The following is a 22,936-nucleotide window of genomic DNA, read 5'->3' as shown; positions in this document are numbered from 1 at the left end:
CTTTCATTTCGGTCCTGATGCGTTTGTCTGACGTGGTTTAAGTAAAACATTGAATGTATAAGTGGCTTAGTAAACATTGTTAGCTCGACACTTTTGGCACGTTAGCGACGTTCGTCGAACTTCAATATCTGTTTATTTTCTCAGGTTAGTGACCGTTTTCATTTTTCAGAGAAGTGTCGATATGTTTGCTAAATTAGCTCAAACGTGGGTTTTTCTTGCTTTAAACGTCAATACAGACTTAATTATATTTCGTTTTGATGTATACCTTCTTTAATGCACACGAACACAAGTTACATTCATGTTATTAATCAATAACAAAAAAAGAAACATTTTCATGGGCTGCCAATGATTCATTTTGAATAAAAATGAATTTCTTTCGATACTGCAATGTGTATAATGCGATCTAATAGATAAAATCCCGAACCAAATCCAATTTGTTGTATGTCATTTATTCATAAATTCAATGAATTAAATGATTATAAATTTCAAAAACTTGCAAATAAAACCAACCGAAGCTGCGTGTCACCATTCTACTACTTAGTGAATTTCTATCGTCTTCTGTCATGTAAATGTCATTATGTGGGTGCCACTCTGTGTCTAAAATGACATACTACAACATAATTTTAGTCGGTTTTATGTTATTTGCACTTCACTGCACTACCTATAAAGAAGTTGTACAACTGCATGTTTTGGAATATTTTGTTATTTATTTCATTTTTAGTCCATCTGTCTGTGTGTTTTATACAAATATGTATTTTATGAACAAATGGACAAAAGATAATAGAAAATGTCAATTAATTTCTTGCAATTTAAGGAAAATGTTCTATTGGGATATACTGTATAGGAAAAGGAAAGCAAAATGAAGTTAATTTAGTTTATTATTACTTTATTATTTATACATGTATATTACAGCAATATACTTACAGTTGACCTCCTTTATTTTCTGGGATTTGCGACTTGGCCGGCGCACATGAAAAAATATCTTCATATTAGTGACACAAATTGTTTTCTAAGTTCTAACACGTTTATTTGTATAGCCCTGAATCAGCACTGTCTCAAAAGGGCGTCACAGGTGAAAAACAAATCATACAGCACATCACAAATACACAAGGGCATTCCCTGAACACAGCACCCAGAAGAAGAAGAAAAAACTCAAAAACCCCATCTGAGGAAAATAAAACCTTCCGAAGGGACCACAGGTGGAAGAAGCCTGTACAAGTGGGAGGCACATTAACAACCTGATCTGCATGTAAATATTAACTAAGTGACCTTTTTTTTTTTGCCGTAGATAGAGATGTGGGTCAGTTAGAGGACGGCATGGGGGTCTTTAGGCCCACAGCGCTACTGGCTGACTTTTGCCACACGGAGCCGCAGCGGCCATTTCCGTTGTGGCTGGATGGACACGTTGGGCTCTGTTTCAACCAGCTGGTCCTCGGGGTCCTGCCCCACACTATCATGGCTGCCTTCGCTGCCTTCTACTTGGGCGTGGCCAGGTAAACAAACGGCAGGTTTGTCGGAATACCCGGAAGCAAGTTTGGCTCCATAATTACATCCTGACTCTGAATGTTCAAGGTGTAAGATGGCGCGGCTGATGTCCCCCGGCAGCCACCTGCTGCGTCTAATGATGTCAGCGTTAACTTCGGTGCTATTCGCTGTCGACGCGGGTCTGGCAATGGCGGACCGCCGGCCTGACGTGTACCCGGATGCCCTGGCCGCCGGATTTGGCGCTCAGGCCTGGCTGGTCCACACGGTCGCGGTGGGCGTCCTGCCTCCATGGACACGGGGGCCCCTGCCGCTAGGCCTGTCCGTACTTCTGTGCGTCCCGCACCTAGTCGTCACCTTTGTCATCTACCTCCAAAGTAAGCTATTTGACTAATTTTTTTTTTTTAAAACATTTATTACAGAGACAAAAGTTATCACACATTTTCCTATGAGGGCCACATTCTATTGAAACAAAGGCTATAAGGGCTACATTTAATTTTCATTTATTTACTGCATCAAACACACCAAAATCAGTCAATCAGTCATTTTTGGGGGTATTGCCTCTTATCTGAAAAGGCAACCCCGAGAGTGCAAGCTGTTTTTGAGCATTTTGACGCAGCTTTGAAGGTCGACAGACTATTGTATTGTATGACTATGTAGACATTGGTGGTACCGTGTGTAAGATTGGATTCCATTCTTTACCTGGAAAAAGAAAGTAAGATTCTATCTTATTCTGTTCTTTAGTAATCATTGTTTGAAAATAGGTCATTTGGGTGACTCCAAGCTATTTTGGAATAAAGTAGAAAAGACACTTTTTATGAGTGTTTTCTGCACAACAGTGACTTTGACACAAACATCTTTTTTTTTAGTAGCATCTGAAACATAGTCATCAGTCCTTCCCTTAGATAAAACTTGAACAAAAACAGTGTCCATGTTTTTTTTTGATGGCAAAATAATAGTTTGCGTATGTAAATAACTCCATTATAACAGTGTTCGATAGACATAATATTAAGGGGAGCGCTGGCCATGAGTGTCATCCATCCATTCATTAAAAAAAAAAAAGTGATAAGAATTCTTGTGAATGGCACAGCACCTAAGTGAGTGTGTGTGTGTGTTTGTTTATTTATTTATTTATTTATTTATTTATTTATTTATTTATTTATTTATTTACCCAAAATGATCCAAGAGAATCAGGCCAATTTTCAAAATAAATAATTTTTAAACTGCTATTTATATCCTCAAATATTTTGGAATGTTCAAAGATGTTTTATTGTATTTTTTAGCCAATAATTACAATCAAAAAATAGTTTTGTGACATTTTCCAATCCTGAACGTCACAATTTCACATAAAAGTTGTTTTGAAAAATGTGACAATTGTTGCATTTTGTTGACATTTCTAAACATTAACTGTGATAGTAAATAGATCCAAATGCTGCAGTTCTGATCTGATGCGTGTGTATTTATTAGGTTTTATTATTTTGAAAAAACAATTATTGTGTTCTGTTTAGAAAGCCCGCCCGGGAGCTGGAGCGGACCGCTCCAGTTGTCGCGCTTGGTTCTGGCTGGGGGGCGCTTGCTGGCAGTGCCGCTGTACCTGGTGGGGGCGATGTGGCCGCCTGGGCCGCGGCCCAACGCCGAGGACAGCGAGCCGCTGCTTCCCCAGGAGGACACGGGCCAGATGGTGGCGGAGGATGGCAGCGGACGCTTCTCCCGCCTTTTTTACCTTTGGCTGACACCCCTCCTGCGGCGGGGCCGGCGAGGCGAGTTGGACCGAGCATCCCGCCTCTATCAGCTTCCAAGAGACCTGCGCACGGCCGCGGTCCGCCAGCACTTCCGCCGCAGCTGGGCGATGTGCAGTCCGTGGCCTCGGCCGGTCCCCGACGCTGGTGAGGAGCTGCCCGAGCTTGACGGTGAGGTGAGCCTGCTACGTGTCCTTCACGTGGCCTTTGGGGGGCACTATTACTGCCTGGGGCTGCTGAAGCTGGTGGTGAACATGCTTCGATTCTGCGGGCCGCTCTTGCTGAGCCGCCTGGTGGGCTTCTTGGAGGACCCCGACGCCCCCATCGCCACTGGCACCTGGTGCTGCGCTGCCCTCTTCGCCAGCGCCCTCCTCTCCGCCGTCCTCCAGAACCTCTTTGCATTCCAAGTGTCCAAGGTGGGTCATGGCTTTATTGCCCGTTCCCTTGATCACTGATTTTTGTTTGTGAGGCAACTTCCGTAAGACTTGGATTAGAGCATCAGGGAGCAATTAATTGGCATCCAACAGGTTAACCGCTTATCCAATCCATAAGACATATTTTTCCATTTTTTTGGAGTCCAGACCAAGCGTGTGAAACCCATTTTTGTCGCGGGCCATTTTGTAGCTACAACCGAGATGATGAGGAAACCCAAGTTCGGTTTTTAAAAACTGACTTGGTTTTAACAAATCGATGATTTAGTAATTTTGAAATCAGAGGCAAATGGCAAGAGTTTGTTGATTTAGTATTATTTTTTCCTGAAACAAAACTATCCATCCACCCACCCATCCATCCATCCATCCATTACCATCTGCTTATCTGGGGTCGGGTCCCAGGGGCAGCATCCTCAGCAGAGGATCCTGGGGGGATCTCCAGGCCAGCCGAGAGACGTAGTCCCTCCAGTGTGTTGATCTCCCGTTACATCCTATCCGCACTCGGGAACAAGATCCCAAGATACTTGAACTCCACCTGGAGTATGACCTCATCCCCAACCTGGAGAGGGCACTCCACCCTTTTCCGGTTTGGGAGTCTCTGTCAGCAACAAAACTAACCAAACTACAGTGGGCCCCCGTGTTACGACCTTAATCCGTTCAGCGGGTAGGCTCGTAACTCAAAATCGTAATTGTCCTAATTCTCAGAATTAAAGTAAATATTGAATGAGTTAATTGTCTTGATTTATGGAATTAAAGTCTTCCAATAAAGCAAACTTACCATGTTTGTCTTAAACCAAAATGAAATGTGAGCAAACATTTGCTTATACTTTGGGAAAAAGTATCAACATATTTGTACCACAATTTTGCCCTTTTCCCTAATACAGTAATCCCTCATTTATCGCGGGGCTTACGTTCCAAAAATAACACGCGCAAAGTGAAATCCGTGAAGTTGCCAGCTTTTTTTTTTTTTTAATTATTATTATTTTACAATGCAATACTAAACTATAGAATAAAACCAAAAATCAAAACCTGTTTTAACGCCCAACATTTGTTTAAAACAATCATTTTAATATAGTAATACAAAGTTGGAAACATTGTCACTCACGTATTTTACAGTCCCAGCTATGCCTCTTCGTCCTGAACCCGCACATTGTTATGAGAGGTTGTCGAGCTCCTTCTTTTTCTGAGCAAGAAGATTTTATAAATGGATATGCCCGGACATCGAATTAAAGTGAAGCCTCTTATATCATAACAATACGGGCACAGGAGAGACGAAAGCAAGCTTTTGGATCCTCTTGCTTTTTATTATAAATTGACAAGTGAAAAACCAATACAGTACAGCGTCAATATTTTATTTCGAGACAACATTAAAACCCCCTGAGCCAATCAGGATTCAGAGCACAATGCGCTGTAAATACATACCCACACTGTAAAAAAATCCGTGAAGCAGCGAACCCGTGAAAGATGAACCGCGATACAGCGAGGGATTACTGTAAAGGCATACATCTACTCCAGATAATATGATTTGAAAAAAAATTGCTGCCAAAATAAATTAAAAAATATAAAGATACATTACTAATAATGAAGTCAACCTCTACTGTACTTCGCAATCCGTCTTGATGGCCTTTGTCTTGCTGTCGCTTTAGGTGGCGCTGTGCGCCCGGGCCGCCCTGGCGTCGGCCATTTACGACAAGGCGCTGCGGGTGGGCGGCGCCAGTCTGGCCCGCCTGGCCCTGGGCGAGGTGGTCAACCTGATGAGCGCTGACACGGACCGTGTGGTCAACTTCTTTAACAGTTTCCATGAGCTGTGGAGCCTCCCCTTCCAGCTCGCCATCGCCCTCTACCTTCTCTACCTGCAGGTTGGCCTTGTCTGCATTTCTTTTTGCTACAAATCCTCGGTTTTCTCGGCCCCCTTGCACATTTGGTGGACCCGCAAATTGCAAGCTTTTGTTAGCGGTCAAGACTTGCTTTTACAGAATAGTTTTGTATTGGTTTTTGGTTGTGATTGTCATGTTCAGTTGACATTTGTGGTTGTGGGTTTTGTTTTTTTGTTGTTGTTGTTGTGGGGTTTGGTTATACTACTTAGTTCATGTTTGTTTTCCTGGCGTGTGCCTTCCTTCTCTGTGTCCTCGTTAGTATGATTTGGTCCACCTGTCACTGTATGCCTGCTCCTTGTGTGTCCACCTATCCCCTGCCTCGTTTGCTGGTCCAGCTGTTTAGTTTTCTCCTAATTGTGTGCAGTCTATTTAAGCCCTGAGGCTTAAATTGTGTCTCCATTTAGTTGTCGGGTCATTGTCTTTATGTTTGACCGCAGCGCCATTCAAGTTCTTAAGCTTTCATTCCAAGTACAGTACCTCCAGCCTACATGTCTTTGTGCTCCTGATACCTTTTGTGAGTTGTTTCAGTTTCGAGTTTTCTGTTGTTACTTTGTATTAGTTCGTTCTTGTGGATTCTGGTCTCAGTTTGATATTAAATATTTGATCTTTTTGAGCCTCTTCCTCCAGGCTTCTCGCAGTTTTTTGGGGTCCCCTCCTTCCAGACTTCCACTCACCATCCACCGCTGTGACAGTGATTATCCATATTTTAATGGCCCCACGGTTGTCCGTGTAAGAGTGTACTGCAAGGGTGCCCAAACTTTTTACTTTGAGGGCCACATTAAAAAAAATCCAAAGGCTTCAGGGTCACAGTTTTTCTTTTTGGTTTTTGTTTACTCAAACCTATTAAACAAAGTAAATATAATTAAAACAAATAGCTACACATTGTCTATGATACAGACTTTAAATATTTAACGTTTATCCATTTACACAATTTGTGTACGTTAGTACATTTAGTAGTTAAACTATTTTTAGTACCTAAAGTAATTGATTACTCAAGTATCTACTGGGTAACCACCAAAGTAATCATATTTATTCCAATACTTAACTCATTAAGGGTAATGTGGTACTTTAATGCATACAGTAATTGATTAGGTAATCGATTACTTTATGCATTAATTACTATTGGTATTTTTGCACCTAAAGGTAGACACTTTACTGCCTAAATTGATTACTTCATTACTGAAGTAATTATTACTGAAATAATCAATTACTTGAGTAATTTTAGTAGTTAAAATACTAGTATTTTTTAAGTGCCTAAAATAATTGATCATTAAGTATCAAAGTGATTATTTTTGTAATCAATTAAACTAAGCAATTGTTTTTGGTACTTTAGTACCTAAAGGTAGGCACTTTACTGCCTAAATTGATGACCTTATTACCGAAAAAATTAATTACTTTAGTAATTTTAGTAGTGGAATTGAGGAGTTCTTCAAAGTATTCTGCCCACCGGCTTACATCATCCTGAGTAGAGACCTGCAGCGCCTCATCCCCACTGTACACAGTGTTAATGGTGCACTGCTTCTCCCTCCTGAGACGCTGGATGGTTGACCAGAATTTCCTCGAAGCCGTCCAGAAGTCGCTTTCCATGGCCTCACCAAACATTCTTCCCACACCCGAGTTTTTGCCTCTGCGACCGTCAAAGCAGCACTCTGCTTGGCCAGCCAGTACCTGTCAGCTGCCTCTGGAGTCCCGCAGGCCAAAAAGGCTCATTAGGGCTCCTTCCTCAGCTTGATGGCATCCCTCACCGCTGGTGTCTACCATCGGGTTCGGGGATTGCCGCCCCGATAGGCACCGACCACCTTAAGGCTAAAACTCCTGTCAGCCGCCTCGACAATGGAGACGGAAGATGGTCCCCTCAGACTCAATGTCCCCCGCCTACCCTGGGACGTGGGAGAAATTCTGTCGGAAGTGGGAGTTGAAACTCCTCCTGCCAGGGTACTCTGCCAGACCTTCCCAGCAGACCCTCACGATACGTTTGGGTCTGCCAGGTCAGACCGGCATCCTCCCCCACCATTGAAGCCAACACACCACCAGGTGGTAATCAGTTGATAGCTCCGCTCCTCTCTTCACCCGAGTGGGTGTTAACCGTGTCCCTTGGGGAGCTCTGTGGGGGGGTCTTCGGGAGTATGGGGTATCGGTGAAGAGCGAACTGAACCGAAAGGCAAAACTTTCTGTTTACCAGTCGATCTATGTTCCTGCCCTCAACTCGGTCATCTGTGAGGGACTTGGTGTCGAGCCGCTGCTCCTCAGCGTTAAGAGGAGCCAGTTGATGTGGCTCGAACATCTGTTAAGGATGCCTCCAGAATGCCTCCCTTGGGAGGTGTTCTGGGCCTATCCCATTGGGAGGAGGCCCCGGGGTCGGCCCAGGACACGCCATAGAGACTATGTCTCTTGGCTTCCCTGGGAGCCTCTGGGGATCCTCCCGGAGGACCTGGATGAAGTGGCCGAGGAAAGGGAATTTTGGGCTTCCCTGCTCAAGCTGCTGCCCCCGCAACCCGAAGCGGTAGCTGATGGATGGATGGATTTTAGTGGTTAAAATACTAGTTTATTTTAGTACCTAAAATAATTGCTTTTTAAGTGCTAGAGTAATCAATTACTTCAGTAATTCATCACACTAAGCAATTGCTTTTGGTACTTCAATACCTAAAGATAGGCACTTCATGATGTCAATTACTTTATACTGAAATAATTACTTGAGTAATTTTCATTTAAAATACTTATATTTTATAATATAGTAATATAAAAAATATTTTATAATAAAAAAATATGAAGTAACAAAGTAATTAATTATGGTTATAATTACTTCGCTAACCTAAGCAATTGCTTTTGGTGCTTTAGTACCGACATTTAAGCACTTTATACCCTTATTATTTGAACCTGTACGTTATTTGAAGGGGAAAAAAAACTTCTTGTCAAGGCTTTTTGGTTGTCATGAGATGAATTAGGACTTTCTTTCACGCTTGTAACAGTGTCTACCATCAAACCTGTTTATTACTTTTTAAAATAGCAATCTGGGCCATGTCGAAATGAATTTTGAGCAGATGCCACGGGCTGCAAAAGGGTCGGTGGCGGGCTGCAAAAGGCCTCCGTGCAGTAGTTTGGACACCTTGTGTACTGAACATGTGTGTGTTAAGATCATGATTAAGAAGGTTGATCACGGTTAAGATCATATGTGTTTGCTGTCCCTGCAGGTGGGTGTAGCCTTCCTGGGCGGTGTGGGTTTGGCCTTGCTGCTAGTCCCCTTCAACAAGTTGCTAGCGTCCCGCATCCTTCGCAACAACCAGGACATGCTGCGCTACAAGGACGCCCGCGTCAAGGTGAGCAGCGATCAAGAGGCCAAAAAGCATCACTCACCGACCCAAACGAGGCCACTCAAACACGCGTTTGTGTCCAGCTGATGACAGAGATCCTGTCAGGGATGCGCGTCATCAAGCTGTGGTGCTGGGAAGGCCACTTTGCCCGCAAGGTGCGGCAATGTCGCGGCGGCGAGCTGGCCCACCTCAAGGCCGTCAAGTACCTGGACGCCATGTGCGTGTACACCTGGGCCGCGCTGCCTGTGCTCATCTCCGTCCTCACCTTCCTCACCTATGTGCTTCTGGGACACCCACTCACCGCTGCCAAGGTTAGACAAATCGCCGCTGATCTGCATACGAACCGTCGCTCCATCCGGATCTAAATGATCCATATTTCTGCAGGTGTTCCCCACTTTGGCGCTGGTGGGCATGTTAATCGTGCCCCTCAATGCCTTCCCGTGGGTGCTGAATGGCATCCTGGAGGCCAAGGTGTCGCTGGAGCGCATCCAGCGCTTCTTCGCACTCAACAATCGCAACTTGCACGCCTACTACGCCCTAGGTAAGCCCCGCCTCTCTCTCGCCATCACCGCTCCGCGACATCATATCGTGTCTCTTGTGCTTGACAGACCAGCGATTGGTTTAGAGTGGGGGTGTCAAACATACAGCCCGTGGGCCGAATCCGGCCTGCAAGATGATTTTGTGAAGTATTAACCCCTTGGGGAAGTTTTGACCCAACTCAGACTTTTAGATTTTTTTGATGTGCGATATCAAAGGAAAAGCATAAAAAAAAAAAAATACACTAGGAGGCTAAATTGTTGCATGGATTGCACAGAAATATTACAGGAAGCGTTTTATTTCCTGCAACGCCAAACACTATATTTGCATATTCCTGAAATCTGTAGTATTAAATAACTTCATAGTTTTTTTTTCTCACAAAATGAAAATTATTTGAAATAAAACAAAATGTTAATAAAATGCTGTCCAGAATCAATAGAATGGTTCGCTTGAAACCTCTGAACTGCAAACATAAAAACGTCTTTGTTTTTTATTTTCTTCAAGCAGAGTGAAAGAAAGTGTGAAATGCGTTTGCTTGCTGTGCAGTGTTGCCCGAAGACAAGCAGACGGCGGTGCTGTTGAGTCATGCCACGTTCAGCTGGCAGGGCCCTCATGGGGACACTGAAACGGAAGACGGCGCTCCCTCTGGACGCCTGCTGCTACTGCACAACCTCAATCTTAACATAAGAAAGGTAGGTGCCCAAACACAAACATTGAGCAAAACTGGCTGCATGACGAGGGGCACGACTAAGGGGTCAGAATTGTAGCAAATGTTCACAAATGCGTATGTCAATCCAAAAAAAGTATAAAAATAATCTATATCCATGACCAAAGTAACAAATGCGTAATGAGAGTCACAAATGCACAACAAAAATCTACAAATGGCGAATGGCGAATATAAAGTGCACGTAAAATTCAGTTGCAGGGACGGCAACTGAAAATAAGTGTAATTACCTAAAAACACCTGCAGATGGAGAAGAAACAACACAAATACCGCCAAGCCCCTTGTGTCATGACAGTTTTGGGCACAAAACCGGGAAAACTTCATAAACAGGGGATGGAAAATTTCCACATCGCAACATGAAAATAACCTCAATCAGGGACGTTGTAACACAAGGGTCCACTGTACTTAGGTTGTGCGGCAGTGACAAAAAGATTAATCACTTTTTTTTTTTTTTTTTATGAATGGATAGATGACTCCTGTGGCCACCACTCCCCTTAATATAATGCCAATCGAGCACTTTTGTAGTGTTGTTACAGTATGTGCACATTATCAGAGTTTTTAAAATTTTGATTTCATTAATGCCTCACAATACCAGCGACCCAAATTCACCTTCCTGTGTGGAGTTAGCATGTTCTCCCCCAGCCCGTGTGGGTTCTCTACAGCAGTGGTCCCCAACCCCCGGATCAACTGGTTCCGGGCCGCGTGGGCTGCACACGAAATAATGTTTTGGAGATGATTTAGTTTAATGATGCGCATGCACCGAACGCGAACGAGGCGAACAAGCGGAGCGTTTTAGTCAATGGAGTTCGCGTGACCGGGCGAGAAGGCACGACGGGCGACGCGATGGACGCGAATGGAGCGACGCAAATGGCCGCGCGCGGTCACGAGAAGCGCCTTTCGAGTGAAGTTATTTTTTATTTACTTTTTCCGCGTTTCGAGTCGCCACAACCAATCAACTTCGGAAACATTCAACGGCTCACGCAGGGGGCAGGAATGAATCATGGCGGCCGCTTTGCGGTCACCGGGAGCGATACAACACGGCCAGTTGAGCTTTCAATACGAAACAGAGCCAAGCAAGAGCCCTCACCTGGCTTGTCGAAAGGCGGAAGCGAGAACTTGGGACAATTGGTATGTGCAGCGTTTGCTTCTCTTAACAACTGTTGAACCGTAGTTACTGTGCTAAGCTAACGATAGCGCAGCATTATTACAATATTTAGCACGGTCTCGGCCACTCGATTGCGACATTGAAACTTTTATTTTTTTGGCAGGCGAGTATTGCTGCAAAGAATAAAGGTGCTGTCTGTGAAAATATTGGCTCTGTCACATCCCAGAAAAGTGAAAGTTCTGAGCAATGCTCTTTTTAACGGATCTACCGTGAAGTGCACAGCAAGCTCGCCCCCCTCCCCTCTCCTTTTGCGATTAAAAAGAAAGTGGACTGAAAGTCCATACCATACTCCGTCCATACGTTTGTGATGCCGTTTTTAAAGCAGCCAGCCCCCCCATTTTTTTTAATCCAAAACAAAGCAAACAAACACGTTAGATTGCCATGACATAAAGACTGTTGCTAATGTGAGCAGTTTTAGTGATACTAGTAGCGTCCCCTGTTGGTGTGAATGAGTTGCTAATTTTGTGTGTGTCTTTTTTTTTCCCCCAGGGCTCCCTGACGGTGGTGGTGGGGACGGTGGGTTGCGGAAAGAGCTCCCTGCTTGCCGCCATCGCAGGAGAACTCAACAGGTAAGATGCCAAAAGCCACAGCTCAAAATTCACGCCAATTCACAATAAAATGGCTTCAAGGGACTTGACATTTCCACATGATTTATTTGTTTCATTAGATAATTTGTGTTTGTAAACAATAGATATACGATACCGTAAAAAATAAACAATCTCATTATAAGAAATCAATGAGTATTTTGTATTTTTAAAATAAACTGTTCAGAAAATGAAATTTATGCAATTATTGACCAAATGTCTGTTTAAATCTGAAGGTGTTATTTAATATAATATAATATAATATAATATAATATAATATAATATAATATAATATAATATAAGATAATATAATATAAGATAATATAATATAATATAAGATAATATAATATAATATTATTATTTGTAGTTAAGTTTTAAAATACCTAAAACTAAAGTTGAAATGACGCTTTTTTTTTTATTCAATATTTTCATAGATATTTGTGTATTTATAGATTGGATTTCTTTAGATGAATATCGTTGGGTTTTTTTTCAAATGTAAGATTTAAGCAATTCCTCCCTTTTGTGGATGCAGATAGTTAATGTCTCGTTCTGAATATGAACAAGACTGTACTTGAAGTCTTGTTTTGTGTTTTCGTTCCGCCAGGGGTCGTCACAGTGCTTACTACATTAGATAAAAGAAAATAGATTATTGTACGTTTATTAGGAAAGAATTAAATTAAGTTGATGCATTTATTAATCAAATGTCCATTTTAGTCTGAAGGTTATTCAATATTTATTATAGTTAAAATTAAAGTTGAAATGACTATATTGTTATTTTTTTGCGTACCGAATATTTTCATATTTGTGCAATCGTAGATTGGGATTCTTTGAAAGAGTATCATTAGGTTTTTTTTTTGCTTTAGTTTTTATTTTTTTTTTTGGGAACTGCTGCGACATTTAATTTCCCCCTGTCGAGGATGCAGTAAATGGATGTCTCGTTCTTTGTATGAACAAGACTACTGAAGCCTTGTTATGTGAATTTAGGCTAATTCCGCTAGGGGACGCCACAATGCGTCATCCTACATTGGAGTTGGAGAACATTGGTAATTGTACATTTACTTAAATAAATACATAAATAAATGGCCAAATATTTGTTATTAATACTGTATAAAAATATTTTCAGGAATTTTTCAACAATGTTAATGCCACGTTAGTCTAGATAAAAACATTGGGTGAATACAGTAATTTAAAATTTGAATATTTTGAAATACTTGTTTCATTAAGAGATGACAGTCAATTTGGGGAAAATACACAAGCGATGGAATCGAAGAAAATGGCATTGAATTATGATTTTAATATTTTATTTAAAAGAGTACTTTCCATTACACATTTGGCTTTTTGTTTTTTTAACAGCCTTCAGGATCCAACGTGTATGTGCGTGCGTGTGTGTGTATGTGTGTTGAATGGTGGGAACCCAGTCTTTTTTGGGACCTCTTGGACTTGTGGTGACCATTTGTGTGGAGCTGTCTGTTGTGATGGTTAAGACTAGGGGATGGGATATGCATTATGTCAATGGATGTCTCTATAAGTGCAGCCATACAAACGTGTATGCTGTGTGCGGCCTGGGCAGGCACAGCGGAGTGGTGTACGTGGCGGACCGCCAGCAAGGCCTGGGCCTGGTCACGCAGGAGCCGTGGATCCAGCACGCCTCGGTGCGTGACAACATCCTGTTCGGCAGAAGCTACGACGCCGCCCTGTACTGGACCGTGGTGGAGGCCTGCGCTCTGGCGGACGACCTCGCTGTATGTCAAACTCGCTCTCTCTAGGCCAGGAGTGTCAAACATACAGCCCGCGGGCCAGAACCGTTTTATGATTAATAGTGATGTTAATGTTTTTAGATTAGTACTGTAGTGATGTTGTACTATTTTGGACAATGTAAAAAAAAGAATACATCTGAAGTTGTTGCTCTGCAGGGGTCACCAACGTGGTGCCCGCGGGCACCAGGTAGCCCCCAAGGATCACATGAGTAGACGGCAGGCTTGTTCTGCAAATAACTTACAAGAGATAGAACATTGGTGATTTTCTTTGAATTTTACAAACAATTCTTCATGTATTACATTTACATTACATGTTACACTTGATTTACATATTTACTACTGCTGTTCCTTAATAATTGTGAAAAATCATTAACACGATCGGTGTCTTCGCAGAAACTGGTAGCCCTTCGTATTGCTCAGTACAAAAGATTGGTGACCCCTGCTAAAGTCATATAAATATATATCATGATTTTATTGGTCTGGCTCTCTTGGGAATAGATTTTTTGCTGCTCGCAAGCTAAAACGGGTTTGACCTCCTGCTCTAGGCTCAGTGTTCCACAATGTTTTTATCTTTTTTTTCCCCTCAAATTGCCACTTTTTCCCCAGAAATGCACATTTCCCACAAAAATAAGACATTTTCTAAACTTTTCCTTATTTATTTATAAATGACTATTCAGACTGTTTCAAAATTAGCCATATTGGTAAGTATTTTTGACATTTGCCAAAATTCCATACCAAAAAACTAAGATCAAGCTAAACAAAGCACAAATGAATGAACTGTTTAAGGATAAACTAAATTAGTTCCGAAACATCCTTATTTTGAGTGCAGCCCACGGTACCGGGCCGTACTGGCATGGGCCACACTCAAAATAAGGATGTTTTGGAACTGATTTAGACTGCGGATCAGCGGTTGGGGATCTCCGATCTTGAGGGGGGGAAAAAAAAAAAAAAAAAAAAAAAAAAAAATATATATATATATATATATATATATATATATATATATATATATATATATATATATATATATATATGCAGATGCGTCAATTCCTCTTATTTTACAACCAACAATAACAGAATACATTCATCCTAAACTACCAACATACTGATCGCATAACAAACATACTAATGATTGCATAATAAATATGGGATAACCTATATGCAATTCTACCAGCAACAATGTCAAAACTATAGCGAAACTGAATCAATTTAATCTGTGTCTTATATTTGGGGGATTGCGGTATTTATTACCGGTTAAGTGTGTTTTCAGATATCCTTCATTGTGAGCAGTCAGTGAATGAATAAATACCATAAATTCCTTAAGTTGCGACCTTCAATATATATAAGATGACAATGAAATGGAATTCATCTCGTTACAGTAATTATTTTAAGAAAGAATACAGGCGATACAAAAATGAACTTTTGTGTGAGACAGTTCTGCTTCTGTGGCTGACAGGTTAATCTTACTTGAACGGTGTCGAATACAAAAAAAAAAAAATCTTTAATTTACCATTTATCAAACGCACCCGTACTTTTGGCCGTAAATTTTTTTGGGGGAAAAAGTGTCTGGGGAATCACGGTAAATCAAAAAACAATGACGAAAAAACTACTGTATACACAGTCCAACTTCAAAAATTTCAACTCATTTTTGACACACTGGAGTATTTAGCACATTTTCTCAAATATTTTTTTTCTTGAAATATTTCCTTTATAGCATTCCCAAAAAAAAGCTGACATTTTTACCACCTGCTTGCACATTTCTCCTCATCCTCAAAGCAACCCAACTATAAACTGGTAAACTCATTTTGAAAGTTATTTCTCCAAATTCCCACAGGGAACATGAATCAATTTTTTCCAGCCGAAATTTCCCCAAATAATAGATAGATATTGGACATATTCACGTCTGGACACTTTCCATACACTGCAAATGTCAAGAGATTAGCATAAGGTTTGATACTGTTCCAGAACTTTTCAGCGTGTTGGATTTAAAATGTCTGTCTGGAGTCTTGCTTTGTGTTGACCCGATGGCAGATATTGCCCCACGGTGACCTCACAGAAGTTGGCGACAACGGCGTTACGCTGAGCGGAGGCCAGAAGGCCCGGCTTGCCCTGGCCCGGGCCGTTTACATGGTGAGCTCTGCCTCATGTTTTCCATCCAGCCTTTGCCACCAACGCCAACAAAAGCCATGTCCAACCTTGCAGGACAAAGACGTGTACTTGCTGGACGACCCTCTGGCGGCGGTGGACGCAGAGGTGGCCGGACACCTCATGCGCAAGTGCATCCTGGAGAAGCTGGCTGGAAAGACCAGAATCCTTTGCACACACCGCTTGGAGCTGGTGGACGCCGCCGACACGCTCGTCCTCATGAACAATGGCACCGTCATCAACACCGGTAAATTATCCTTCCTTTTAAGTCGGACCACTCCAAAAAATAGCAGCTGTATTTATTTATTTCAAAAACATTCCAACTTTTTTCATTTTCATTTATGACCTGAACTTTTCCGATTGCAGAATCATGACGCTCTTTTTCTAGCAGTTTTCCTTCCTTTTTAAGTCAGACCACTGTGAAAAATAACATATATATATATATATATATATATATATATATATATATATATATATATATATATATATATGTATATACAGTAGGCCCCCGTGTTACGAACTTAATCCGTTCAGCGGCTACGCTCGTAACTCGAACTGCTCGTATGACGGGCAATCCAAACCTATGTTAATTAGTAAATGCGTGCAAAAACCTTAGGTAAAAACATCACGACTTTATACACATATTAAAAATGAGTAACATAATCTACTGTACAGTTAAATTAAATAATATATAAAAAGGAAAAATTACATTTACCTTTGGGGCGACGTGACTTGAGCTGGGTGGAGGCGGAGGGGAGCAGAGACCAACCCGCAGAATTTATTTATATATTTTCTTAAACGGGAACTTTTCTCAAACTGAACATATCACCGGCGATTTCCTTCTCTTTAATCCATAATAGAAGAAGCCTCTCAATTTTGTTGTCGATCGAGGTCCGTCCCCCGGCAAGGAAAGTCTTGCCCTTAGAAGATTGCCGAGCGGTTACGGCCATACTCACGAGCAAGGTTAACTATGCGTGCGCCTCCTTCGTATTTTTTTATTATCTCCTGCTTGGTTTCTATTGTCATCATCCTCTTACTTCTTCCTTTACCGCCACTTGCAATTTTAGAAGCCATGTCTAACAGAAAGTTTGCAAAGTCTTCACAACATTCCTTCCTTCCGTTTTTGACTCATTTTCTCTCCTTCCTTCCGTCCCGACCAGCTGTGCCATCAAGCTAGATAAAGGTGTTCGGCCAATAGCATATCGGCATTTCTGTGATTGACGTGACGCCGGCCAATAGCATCTCCGTGACCGACTCCGTGACTGACACCGTGACTGAGACTGTGACTGTGACATTGTAAGAGCAATAGCGTTCAATGTTGCCGTGATGAGCGTCAAATTCTAATTTAGTTGACGTAGCAAAGTGAAAATAAATGTACAAACACAATGGCCGGCATGTCGTATTGTTCGTAAGACGGAAGGTTTGTGTGTAAGTGGGGGACAAAAAACTCTGCGTTCCACGCTCGTAAGTCGAAATGGTCGTAAAAGAGGGTGTTCGTAAACCGGGGGCCGACTGTATATATGTATATAGTAATCCCTCGCTGTATCGCGGTTCATCTTTCACGGGTTCACTGCTTCACCGATTTTTAAGAGTGTGCGTATATTTTTTTACAGCGCATAATGCTCTGAATCCTGAATGGCTCAGGGGCTTTACTGTTGTCTCTAAATAAAGCATTGACGCTGTACTGTATTGGTTTTTCACTAGTCAATTTATTACAAAAGGCAAGAGGATCCAAAAGCTTGCTTTCGTCTCTCCTGTTTTTCTCTTGTAACTGCCATGTGCGAACGTGCTAGTAAGCACATTGATTGACAGCTTGGTCTCTGGGAGCGGATCACGTGACTCGTAGGCGTGCCGAGAGCAAACGCACACATTATGTAGACAATAAAGGAGAAATGCGCAGCTTTGGAAATCTGACTTTTATTTCTTTTATAATAAATTGACATTTCAAGTGTATTGTTATGATATAAGAGGCTTCACTTTAATCCGATGTCCTGCCATATCCGTTTATAAAAATCTTCTTGCTCAGAAAAAGAAAGCCCATCAACAGCTCATAACAATGTGTGGGTTCAGGACGAAGAGGCATAGCTGGGACTGTGAAATATGTGAGTGACAATGTTTCCAACTTTGTATTACTCTATTAAAATGATTGTTTTAAACAAATTTGGGGCTTTAAAACAGATTTAGATTTTTGGTTTTATTCTATAGTTTAGTATTGCATTGTAAAATAATTAAAAAAAATAAAACTGGCTACTTCACGGATTTCACTTTGCGCGTGTTATTTTTGGAACGTAACCCCTGCAATAAACGAGGGATTACTGTATATATATTTAAAAATAACCAATTCCAGTTTTTTGTGGATTTGTTTACGTTTGGGTTTTTTCTGGCAATTTTCCTTCCTTTTAAGTCAGACCACACCGAAAAATTGCAGCTTTATTTATTTATGTATTTATTTATTTATTTATTATAGGATGAAGAGTGGAAAGGCACTTGGCCCTGATGATATACCTGTAGAGGTATTTGAATTACCTTGGATAAGGAGCAGTGGATCATGACAAAAAAAGAGTACTACAGATGGATTATTTTTTTTGGAGGAGAAGCTAAGAGTGGTGGAGGTTGGAGAAGGTGTTCAACCGTGTCCCTTGGGAAGGTCTGTGGGGGTTGATTCGGGAGTATGGCGTACTGGACACCCTGATATGGGCTGTTCGGTCCCTGTACCGCTGATGTCAGAGTTTGGTCTGCAGTAGGTTGAACCCTTTCCCGTTGAGAGTTGGACTACGCCAAGGCTTCCCTTTATCATGATTCTCTTCATTACTATGGACACAATTTCTAGGTGCAGCCAAAGCATTGAGGCGGTCCGGTTTGGGAGCCTCAGCATTGCATTTCTATTTGCAGATGATGTTGGCTTCCTCAGGCCGTGACCTCCAACTCTCACTGGAGCGATTTGTAGCCAAGTGTGAAGTGGCTTGGAAGAAGATCAGTACCTCCAAATCTGAGACATGGTCCTCAGTCGGAAAAGGGTGGAGTGACCTCTCCAGGTCGAGGATGAGGTCATGCCCCAAGTGGAGGAGTTCAAGTGACGCGGTCGCTGTACCAGTCTGTCGTGGTGAAGAGAGAGTTGGCCAAAAGGCGAAACTGTCCGTTTACCGGTCGATCTACGTTTCTGGCCGCACCTATGGTCATGAACTGTGGGTCGTGACCGAAAGAACGAAGTCCCGGATACAAGCGACCGAAATGAGTTTTCCGCAGGGTGTCCGAGCTCTCCCTTAGAGATAGAGTGAGGAGTTTGGTAATCCGGGTGGGACTCTGTGTCAAGCTGATGCTCCTCCGCATTGAGAGGAGCCCATTGAGGTGGTTCGGGCATCTGGTTAGGATGCTGTTGTGTTCAAAGCAACCCAAAAAATTTAATTAACAACAAACAGGAGGAAGACAGCAAAGTTTTCTTTTTTGCAAGGAGAGCGGACAGGAACCTGACTTACTCAGATCTCCTTGTGGTCGGGTTACAGATCCTTTCCGCTCCCTGTTTATTCATTTGGGATGGCCTAAGGTACAAAAGTCATTGCTGCCCAAAAGGATTTGGGGGGAAAGGTCTTGGCAACAATGCAAACAATCAGTTTGTGATAGTGGGGGATATAGGTGCGCTTCCATTCTGTGATCTTCTTTGTCAGGAACACAAAGACCAACCCCCATCCTTTGTTGGCAGTGCAGGTGAGAGTCCATGCAACCCCCATGCGTTGCAGGGGATGCGGGTGAGAGTCCATGCTGTTCTGCCCTTGGAGACATGTCGGCTCCTCACATGCGCTTCATCAACAGCTCCACAAAAAAAAAAAAATCAATTTCTACCGTTCTAATATAGATGTTGCAGGAACAAATATGGAATAATCTAGATACAGTTATTCTAACAGATGCCTCCTTGGGAGGTGTTCCGGGCATGTCCTACTGGGAGGAGGCCCCCTAGGTCGTCCCACAACACGCTGGAGAGGCTATGTCTCTCGGCTGGCCTGGGAATGCTTCGGGATCCTCCCAGAGGAGCTGAATCAAGTGGCTGGGAAAAGGGAAGTCTGGGCTACCCTGCTCAAAAAGCTAACCCCGCGACTCCACCCCGGATAAAGCGGTAGCTAATGGTTGGATGGATGGTCATTTATTGCTATAGTACCTAAACTAATTAATTACTTCAGTGCCTCAATATCTAAATAGTTTATTACTTTGATACTTAGATACCCAAAGTAACAGATTAGTTACCATCAGCCGTTTACACGTTCCTTTATAAAAAAAAAAAAAGAACCTGGGATTGAATGGCTGCACTTTTTAAAACAAAACAAAACAAAAAAAACCATAAAATCACGTCTATGACATTAAATGAGTTAACGAGCCGCATATGCTCCCTGGGTCGTTGTTTGCCCACGTCTGCACTAAAAGGTAATTTAGCAATAAACTGCGAAATGTTCCAGTTCGTTTGCTCTTAATTTGAAAAGACACTGTACTGTTTCTGTCCAGGTCCTAAATGTGATTTTTTCTGCTAACGTCTTTTTTTTTTTTTGTCTTCAGGTACACCAGCAGAAATCCTTTCTTTGCTCGAAGCCGAACCATCCCAACGCAACAAGGAGGGTCACTGCAAAGATAAAGGTGCAGTGCTACCTGCTTTGCCACTTTTGTCAATCTTATGATGGGGGTACGTTGTGGCTGTGAGCAGAAGGTGAGGAGGACAAGGAAGAAAAGCAAAAACAGATTTTTCCCAGTGGGCTCAATCCGGACCACGACGACGACGACTGCAGCGGCGGGGGTCGGAGCAGGGAGAACAAGCAGGCGGGTGCCTTGTCTTGGAATGTGTACCGCGCCTACTGGGCAGCGGTGGGCGGAGTCCTGGCCACTTCGGTTTTGATGGCGCTTCTGGCCATGCAAGGTTTGTCTTTAATTCCACCAATAAGTTGTTACAAAAAACATTTGTTTAAAGATGCATTTAGAAATGGAATTCATTAGTGCTGGACAAGTGAAGCTTCATGAAGCACTTTCAGTCATTTCTGACTCGCCTAGATGCAGTAAAAGTTGTATCTTTTCTTTAAGATCCCAAGAGCAACATGTAGAGGTGTAAAAACATGTCATAAGTGCTTTTTATCACTAATTTCCATTGCACTTGTCTTTACCTTCAAACCAAGAGCACCATCTAGAGGATGAAAAGAAATATTTCAAATGACCTTTATCTTTTAATTAAGAGCACTATCTCGTGGAGTAAAACAATATTACAAATGCTTCATGAAGCTTCATTTTTTTTCATACCACCAAGAGGACCACCTAGAGGAGGAAAATAACATTACAAATGCTTTGTGAAGCTTCATTTACTCATCACTTGCTCCTTAAGTATGAAAGGTTGTCTTGCTTCGTTTTCAAACCTAGATTCAAAAGCAAAGAACCTTTATTTATTCATATTATTCACGCTGACGGGAAAGGACACAATGAAATTGGGGGGGGGGGGGGGGGGGGGGGGGGCAAAGAAATGAATTGCTTTGTAAGTTTGATTCCTTTTTTTGTGGAGGGGGTTTATGATAGAATTATCTGTTCAAACAATCTTGTGTGTGTACGTCGTTGGCGCTTGTGTGGTGCACAGCTTCCAAGAACGTGTCGGACTGGTGGTTGTCTCACTGGATCTCGGCGCTGAAGAGCAACTCTTCGGGCCAGGGCAACCGTTCCTCCGTGGACTCCTTGGGCTCGCCTCGCTTGCTGCTCTTCTCGGGCGTGTCTTTAATGTGAGTGCGTGACTTGATTACCAAAAGGACAGTTTTGAATCTGCATTTTAAGATTACAACACTTATAAATGAATCAGAAGATGTTGCAAAAATCTCAACTTTATTAGTTATTATGAATTAAGCCACATTAAAATTTTTGAACTGGGTTTAGCAAGGCTCATGGAAACTGACATGATTTGCTTTCACGGCGAAAATGGCCAGGCGACCTGTGACCTAAACCCTTTGGCACCACATGGGACAGAAGCCAGATGGGCATACAATGGTACCAACATGATGCTTTTCACCTAATGGTTACCTCCATGTATTAAATATCATTTGAACTAATTCAATCGCATAGACGTATTTATACAACTTTTTTTGTGTGTAGTGACTCCAGACCTTCAATCCCAGATTCATATCTCTATTTTTTTTTTTACTTTTTTTTTTTTTTTTTTAGGTCTTTGGCACTAGTACTAATACCAGGCATTTTAAACCCCTCCTTTAGAATTAGAATTACTGGTAAATTTAAATTATTAACGATTAAGTACTAAAGTAATGATTTACTTTGAATAAGTCAGTTCTAAAGTAATTGACTACTTTGGGTAAGTACTAAAGTAATTGATTAACTTAGGTAATCAAGTATTAAAGTGTTTACTTTAGTACTAAAGAAGAGTACTAAAGTACTTCAATCATCAATTAATCAAGCAGTACTAAAATACTAAAATTAATCAGATACTTTAGGTGGTATTTAATTATTTGTTAAGTACATAAAGTAATTGATTATTCGATGCTTGATTTATTCAGTAGTAGCCTTTTTCCGACCTACCTTTAGCCAAACACTTTGGGGAAAAAAAGTGTGCTGCGGTTTTCCACTCCTGCCAGATCTCCCTTGTCTCCGGTGCTGGAGCCGAGCAGTGAGGTGCGCTTCTACCTTACGATCTATGGCGCCATAGCGGGGGCCAACAGCGTCTTCACTGCCTTGCGGGCCTTCCTCTTCGCCTACGGCGCTCTCTGCGCTGCCGGCGCCATACATGACAGACTCCTGGATCGCATCTTCAAGGTGAGATGATAAACAAAATAAGCTCCAAAGAAATAAATCATAAGGCTTACTGTACAGTATACCACAAAGACGGAGACACAGCTGCAAAGCCTTATTCTGCTGGAAGTGGAAGAAGGTTTGCTCAAGTTTCAAGAGTTTTTTTATTGTCATATGTATAGTATTATTCTACCACACAATGAAATTCTTATTCTGTTCACTCCCCGAGTTGCAGACATCATTCCAGCAATATTATTTATTCGAGCAATAAATAAATAGATAAATAAGAAAACATAAATAATAATACAATAAACAATAAAACAACAGAAACAATGGTGATAATATAGTGCAAATATCACATAGTGCATGAGAGATTTGTTGAGAATTTGGATTGCTTGTGAGTAGAAGCTGTTTGCCAGCCTGGCAGTCCT

General features: G+C 41.9%; 1 protein-coding gene across 1 annotated transcript in view; it reads left to right on the top strand.

The window, feature by feature from the left end:
• The window catches only part of abcc10 (ATP binding cassette subfamily C member 10), a 44,512-nt gene continuing 21,576 nt past the window's right edge, over positions 1 to 22,936 (top strand). The window contains exons 1-17 of the mRNA XM_088419011.1: positions 1 to 144; positions 1,289 to 1,493; positions 1,573 to 1,859; positions 2,991 to 3,637; positions 5,299 to 5,511; positions 8,721 to 8,846; positions 8,924 to 9,151; positions 9,225 to 9,381; positions 9,924 to 10,069; positions 11,756 to 11,835; positions 13,421 to 13,592; positions 15,636 to 15,734; positions 15,807 to 15,996; positions 20,295 to 20,372; positions 20,440 to 20,649; positions 21,352 to 21,490; positions 22,352 to 22,529. Coding sequence (XP_088275137.1) covers positions 1,318 to 1,493; positions 1,573 to 1,859; positions 2,991 to 3,637; positions 5,299 to 5,511; positions 8,721 to 8,846; positions 8,924 to 9,151; positions 9,225 to 9,381; positions 9,924 to 10,069; positions 11,756 to 11,835; positions 13,421 to 13,592; positions 15,636 to 15,734; positions 15,807 to 15,996; positions 20,295 to 20,372; positions 20,440 to 20,649; positions 21,352 to 21,490; positions 22,352 to 22,529 — 3,126 coding nt within the window. The 5' untranslated portion in view covers positions 1 to 144; positions 1,289 to 1,317. The remainder of the gene's footprint in view (positions 145 to 1,288; positions 1,494 to 1,572; positions 1,860 to 2,990; positions 3,638 to 5,298; positions 5,512 to 8,720; positions 8,847 to 8,923; positions 9,152 to 9,224; positions 9,382 to 9,923; positions 10,070 to 11,755; positions 11,836 to 13,420; positions 13,593 to 15,635; positions 15,735 to 15,806; positions 15,997 to 20,294; positions 20,373 to 20,439; positions 20,650 to 21,351; positions 21,491 to 22,351; positions 22,530 to 22,936) is intronic.

This window comes from Hippichthys cyanospilos, chromosome 7 (genome assembly GCF_059441005.1).
Source record: "Hippichthys cyanospilos isolate Australia breed blue-spotted pipefish chromosome 7, RoL_Hcya_1.0, whole genome shotgun sequence".
Taxonomy (NCBI): domain Eukaryota; kingdom Metazoa; phylum Chordata; class Actinopteri; order Syngnathiformes; family Syngnathidae; genus Hippichthys; species Hippichthys cyanospilos.
The sequence above is the reverse complement of the archived record's forward strand: the minus strand, read 5'-3'. Positions and strand labels throughout refer to the sequence as shown.